At 46.0% G+C, this 7089-nt stretch overlaps 1 protein-coding gene across 1 annotated transcript; it reads left to right on the top strand.

The window, feature by feature from the left end:
* Positions 1-1820: 1820 nt before the first annotated feature.
* On the top strand, positions 1821-6670 carry MRPL44 (mitochondrial ribosomal protein L44). The gene is made up of 4 exons (XM_075570180.1): positions 1821-2058; positions 2850-3318; positions 4035-4213; positions 5958-6670. The coding sequence occupies exons 1-4, from the start codon at positions 1892-1894 to the stop codon at positions 6127-6129; spliced, it is 987 nt and encodes a 328-aa protein (XP_075426295.1). The 5' UTR covers positions 1821-1891; the 3' UTR covers positions 6130-6670.
* The last annotated feature ends 419 nt before the right edge of the window (positions 6671-7089 follow it).

Raw genomic sequence — 7089 nt, 5'->3', positions numbered from 1 at the left:
TTTTATATGTAGCCACGTCTCCATGGACTATCATTCCCTGACCCTGGTTCCCCTGTAGGTCCCCATAAGTTGTGGGCAGTGTGGGCCTGATTCCTAAGGGAGATTTGTAAAATGTTATGTTGTTCAGCATGGTGTGAGCAATAAAGTTATAGTAGCCTCTCACTGAAGTAAGGGGGGGGCCTATGACAAGAATATGCTGGCTTACTAGCCACTGCCCAGTGAAGGAGGGGTGCTCTTCTATATAGTATAGAGCAGGGAGTGTGAGTGAGTTCTGTCTGGGATAGTGACCAGAGAAGGATGTTCTTCTGGAAGAGATGCCAGAGTATACAGATAATGCAGAGAGGTCTTCTGCTAGAGAAGTGACTGAGGCCTAGCCCAAGAAGGGACAGGTTACAGTGATAATGATCCATTGAATGTACTACAAATACTATTGCCAATAAACTTCAGTCAAAGCACCAACTGGTGTAGTCTTTGAAGCATGGTAATGACTAAAGGAAAGAAGTGTCCATGAGGTGCATCCTGAAATCTCAGGATCCTCTTGGACTGGAGGCGCTGACCACTGAGGAAACCACCGCAAACCTGTCCTGATACTCCCCACACCACCGCGGAGATCTCCGGCCTTCTGTTTGCCTCACAGGTATGACCACAGCAGCCACAGAATACACCGGTTACCGGTAGCAAGAACATTTCCCAGAGGGTAGGGGAAAGGGCTACATATACATAAAAGTAGACATTGGGGAAAGGAGAGTCCCTGTCCCGCGCCATCCTTGTATCAACTGATCGGAGATTGGGAGAACGTATAAGAAATCGAAAACTGGCCTTTCAGAAAAACATAACGGAGCGCAAATATCTTCAGGTATATATGTGAAAAAAGAACAATGGAGATGTATTGCAACATTAGGCTGCGTCCATAGGACTGCAGCCGTGCCGAGGCGCGCGGAGGCTGAGGGAAAGCGGGTGCTTTCCCTGGTCCGCGCGCCGTCTGGGGGCGTGTTGGGGGGGGGGCTGTGACGTCACGAAGCTGGTTCGCCCTCAATGGGCGAACCGCTCACTTGACCGGCCCTGCGCTCCCTTGAGCGCTTGAAACTAAAATTTGTATAAGACCTACGCTTCCGCATGCTTGCGGAAGCGTGCGCGAGCCCCTGCTAAAGCCGCTCTCATTGCGGCTGCAGGGGCTCACAGGTAAGTGAGAGCGCGCCTCAGCACGGGCGCTGACCATGCCCGAGGCCTTATGAAAATGGGTTTAGGATAATGCCACTCACGTGGTATAATGTGTTATATTTATAGGTTAGGAGTAGTATACATTTAGAAAAACATCACCAATCAGGACATAAATAAAGCTAACTGGAGGGTATAACAAAAAAAATAATATCAACATTGAAATATTAAATAAGGAAAGCCTTTATATTGAAAAGTATTTTCAAAGCTGGAGGATGGATATGACGCGCGATGTGGCATAAACCCCTCCGGAACTGAAAGTGTTGAGGTACCAGCCTGTTACACAGTATTAGTTTGTGATGTGTGTGAGGTCTCTGATTGTATGTTGCCTGACCTCTGCACACAGCTCGTTTCTATTAGCTATGCTGTAATAAAAACAATCAAGCTGGGAGGGATTGTGACATGTAGGCTATAACAATGATGTGGGGAACGCAATATATATATATTTAACATCAACACTGCTGAGGAAGGTTTTGTCCCGAAAAGCTTACAATCTAATACTGACTGTACTGATATATACACATTTATATGCATGGCTCATAACATGTGACGTTTCACTATGGGCGGATGTAGCTCTTGTACGGCTACCGTCCGGGCGGAAGTGGTCTCCCGACGGAACTCGCTCCGTGTTGCCGGGGGGGTAGGAGTACTTGGTGCACCGCTCTAACCCGCCATGGCCTCCGCGATGTTAGCTGTCCGCTCTCTGGCCGTGTCCGGGCTGAGCTGTCTCGGGGGTCCCCGCTGGGCACAGATCCGCGGGTACAAGCGCTGGCTGCGCCCGTATCTGAGAGCCCTGCAGAAGCAACGGGAGCTGGATGGGGATCCGGAGCCTGAGCCCAGGTAATTGCTCGATACAGTGCTCCCTCCGCCCGGTACTGTAACCCCTGACGATTGCCTTCACTCCCCCCAATGTCACCCACATCTTATGTCACCCCTTTGCATGAAGTTCACTGAAGTATTGGGGAGGTCACTGTCCCCCCCCCCCCCCTCCACACCAACCCCCCCCCACCACCACCACCATCACCCCCCCCCAACATCACCACCCCTCCCCCCCCCCTAACATCACCACCCCTTCCCTCCCTTCCTCCCCACCCTGGGTTGGCATCACAATTTATCTTCAGTTCTTCCCCAAGGTCACAGAGTACACCAGCTGAGGCTCAGAAGCCTAGCACAAAAGCTGCATGTTTAGGTAACTCCTTCACTGCCAGAGGGGCGGCAACGCATTGCAGAGCGGTGTAATAACACGCACTGAGCGGTGCAAGAGTGACAGTACCACATGTTGAGCAGATATACCACTCGCGGAAGCGGATATAGTGATACTATCGGTGCAATGTGCTGCAGGCCTCTCTGACAGTGATGGGGTTAAAGTGTTGATGTAGACAGAGATGTCGCATTAAAAAATAATCAGTAAGAATTGGGGGTTCTGTACTAAAATATGGCATCTAAAGGAACCCCACACCCTGACAGCATATTCTCCCTGATTCCTAAGCCCTCGGTTTCTGGCAGTGCATCTCCCAGAATATGTTTAGAATGTGGCAATGCGTTGTAGACAATGGGCAGCGAGGGCTTTCTGATCTTTGAAGTGGAACAGCGCGTATTCCTGGTGAATCCTGAGCCCTGTCTCTTCTTAGATCAAAGCAGCCGAATTTTGACTACCACGCAGAGGTCGTGGCTTTCGCTCAGCGCCTCAGTGAGAACTTCTCAGTGGAGCTCCTGAAGACTGCATTTGTGAATGGCTCGTACGTGACGCAGGAGGAGAGCAGGCGTCGAAACCTGGGGCTGGATAAGGAGGCAGCCGCTCTGAGTCTGGCGGATAATAAGGGGCTGTCCGATCAGGGCTCTGACTTCACCGCCTCTTGCCTCCAGGAGATCCTTGAAGATGCCTTTCAGAAACTTCCCATGACTGGTATCACTGCTCTGGTTGACTACCTGACCAGTGAGGAAGTTCTGTGCCACGTGGCCCAAAATCTGGCAGTCGAGGATCTGACGCTGAGCTCGGAGTGTCCGCTGTCACCTGTCACCCTGCAGAGAACTTTCTACGCTGTAATCGGTGCTCTCCTGCAGAGCAGCGGCCCTCAGAGAGCAGGGTTATTTATCAGGGTATGTTCCACACCGGCCACATCATTAGGGCAACTACATGAAGTAAAACTGAAATAAAGCGCATTATTCTGCAAAAGTGAAATAAAAAAAACATTTTCTGTCACAGGTAACTGGTTAAAAAAATAATTGTCAACAAGTTATCAGTGTAATTGTCCCCTTAGAAATATTTAATTCCCCTTTAAAGTAACTGTTTTTAAGTCATTTAAGAAAAAAATAGTTTTGCATTTTTCTGGGAACACTGAATTCCAGTGTATTAGCTATTTCTGTTTATCTAATGACAACTTCATAATTACCGGTACTATACAAAAAATTAATCTAGAACAGACTAACAGTCCAATTGCTAATACACCTAACATACAGATTTTAAAGACCCTCATAACTTTTGTTCACTGTGGAATAATAAAAAGTTTAAATGATTTAAAAAAAAAAACATGTAATACTTGCTCGGCTCCGTTTAACTTATTAAACATGTCACTGTCCTTGGTTCCATTTCATCCTCATAGGAACTGACCCTTTAACATGTTAAATGCCTTAAGATGTGTTTCGTACAGTAAGTTCTCAAATGAAGACAAGAAAGAACGAGAAATATCATACAATACACACTGCTGCGTCCGGGTTTTTGTAATGTAGCCTTAGAAGTTGATAGTGCAGTGTTCTCAGGGGTCCAGCTGAGACTTTCTTTGTCTAATACCAGTCCCTCTTCTCCCTCTCTCTAGGATTTCCTGATCCCGCAGCTAGTCGGAAAGGACCTGTTCGATGTCTGGTCTGTGGCAGACCCCATGTCTATGCTGGTAGAGGAGTTGTCTAAGAGAAATGTTGCTCTCCCTGAACCCAGACTCACCAGGCACTCTGGAGCCAGCACCGTACTACCTGTATACTTTGTGGGTCTGTACTGGTCAGTAAAGCTTCTGAATTATTTACTTCTGGGGTTTTGGTAACACAATATAAACTGGCATCAGAATGACTTGGTCATGGCGACAGAGACATTGTTAGCGTATGTATCTGTTTTTCTGTATGTAAAATAGAGATTGGAGTATAGGGCTCATAAAATAAGTGCATCAATCCTACAGGCACATAATAGGAACGGGAAGCACGGCTCCATCGAGCTTGCACTCTAAGTAGTACATTGGGAGACTGACACAGCTGATGTAGGAGCAAGTGCATGGCAGTGCCTGGCCTTGATGGGTGAAATAACTGGATACAAAATACTGGATAAGATTTATTCAACTAATAAGGCCCCACAGAATATATGCTGCTGTGCGTGCGCACACACCAGCCATCTTGCATGCATGTACCTACATAACAGACTGAAAGCTGTGGTCATTGTCCTTTCCGTGACACCACAACCACACCCCAAGAACAGTCCCAGTCAATCAGGTCGATGTTTGTTATGCGTTGTCGGCAATATTTCTTGCAGTATCAGCAGACCAACAAACCCCTGTAGATGTTACTGTTGACCATGAAATATATTCCTCCATTATTCATCTGTTCCATTAACAGATCAATTCAGATCAGTAGGGGTTACTCTTGCATAGTCACTGGACCATGAACGTATCTACTTGTGTAGATTATGTGTGTGTGTGTGTGTGTGTATGTAAATATAAATTTGTAAAGAGGCAACAGTGTATACAGCGCTTTACAAAAGGTGTGGGTGTGTGTGGAGTGGGAGTGTATATCAATGGTGTGGGTAGGTGTGGAATTGTAAGAGGCTGTAGCATTACTAAAAGTGTGTAGAGACTATGTGGTCCCTATTGGTATATAGGGATGGAATTAGATAAAGTATGTGTATGTGACAGATTACATGCACTGTTTTTTTTTGTTTCAAATTTTTTTATTGGTTTTCATAAGGGAATGAGTACAAAACAGTGCATTTTCATATCATATCGACCCCCCCAACCGGCATTGTAGTTAGGATCCTGGGTACGCAGGTGGCTCCGCACGGGCCCCGCCCAACCCGGATAGGCGCCTGCATTTTCGACCCTCTCACTCCCCCAGCCGGGAGAGCGAGCGCCTTCATTAAAATATATTTCGTTGCCCCTTTGCTTTAGGAGAAAGAGGGTGTTTGTCTCATTGTTCTTTACTGAAAACGTAGTGGAGCATTCACCTTTCCCCTGAACCCCTCACCCTCCAGCTTCAGCGACTGACCACTTCTCCTAGAATCCCTCCTCTATACACGGGAAATTCTTTCTGAACCTTGTTGATCCCATTGATTTATTTGAACACTTGATTCCATCCCCTGTCTCCAATCTTTTTGTATTCTCCCAGTTCCTTGTACCATTCTGTTTGCACTTCTTGGCGACGTTTTAGCAAACCTTATATTTCTAAATCTCGCACAAAATGCCAAATGCGTTTCAGCCAAATACATATTCTGATTACAGGAAAAAGTTAATGCCACTTTTTCACGAACATAAGTAAAATAAATTAAAATATGCCAATAAATGTCATGTTGCTTCCCTCCCTCTGGCCCTGATGGGATTTCCCACAATCACGCGCATTATCATTATAAGGCTAGCCTTGTAGCTTGCTGGGGCTAATGCAGAGTTTTTGTGTCCCACTCGGTATCATTAGACTCCGGGTCGGCGTTGATGGTGAACGGGCAACATTTAACGGCTGACTGCTCTGTGTCTTTGTCTCTGCAGCGATAAGAATCTAATCGCGGAAGGACCCGGGCAATCGGTCGATGCCGCTGAAGAGGAGGCTGCCCGCGTGGCACTGAGGAGGATGTTTGGGTTCACAGAAAACAGGCGGCCCTGGGAGTACTCCACCCATGGGCATGAAACACGAGAGAAGAAGGCCCTGAGCAGCAGCTAAGCTGCAGACCTTATCCCCTCACTTCCAGAGGGATGGTGAAGCAGATCATGCTTCTAAACAGACTTGGGTTGGTGCATTTGAACACCCAGCCGTTTAAAAGCCAGAATCGGAACTGTGCAGAACACGCCTATTATTATCTGGCAAGAATTCCGATTTGTCACTCGCTTGCTATTCTGTACCACATTTTTACAGGCTGATGGTTTTGTCCCTGTGCGGTTTTTAAGGACCAGAGCTGGGATGGTAAGAAGGCTTTGATGTCTTGTCCAAATTAGCCAGGTTTGGATGGAATTTATTTGATGAATGGTATCTTGTGAAACGAATGAGTGCATTGTGTAAATGAGATGAGAGATTAGTTGTGTTCCTAAATGCCCCTTCACTGTTAGATGTAATGCATTCCCACCTAGCAAGGGAAGGGCGTTCAAGATCAGCAAGCCAATAAAGGGATCTTTTTTCTCTGTTTGTTTAGACAGTAACCGCCTGGTTGTTGTTTAATTTTGCAGCCGATATCAAGAAATAAACGACGTTAAAATGAATTCAAATACATTTTTGCTCAGTGATGTTTGTAACGCGGAGTTCGTGTATGAGAAACAGATCAGAGAACAAAAACACACCCACACATTTCATTTTCAGCATCAAAAACACTACAAAGACCATTATTGTCCCTTCAAACTAGCAAACCATGGCTTCATTTAATGAAGTAAATCAATTTTATTCACTTGCTTGAGATAGAATAGAAGACATATCGTGCAACAGAAATTATCTGTGAATAATTACCTTAAAAGAATTGTCCATAAAACGGCTATTTTCCCCCCATCCGGGTTAGTGTGTGTAGAAGAGTGATATGTAACGCCCTCTTTCTATTTATACATCTAGGATACAGCAAGCCTGGAACCAACACCGATTGGGAAACAATAATATTTCTACTAACTCTTTAATTTTGAAAAAATTAGCCTAATTGCG

This window comes from Ascaphus truei, chromosome 14, assembly GCF_040206685.1.
Source record: "Ascaphus truei isolate aAscTru1 chromosome 14, aAscTru1.hap1, whole genome shotgun sequence".
NCBI lineage: Eukaryota > Metazoa > Chordata > Amphibia > Anura > Ascaphidae > Ascaphus > Ascaphus truei.
This window is presented reverse-complemented; position numbering and strand designations above follow the sequence as displayed.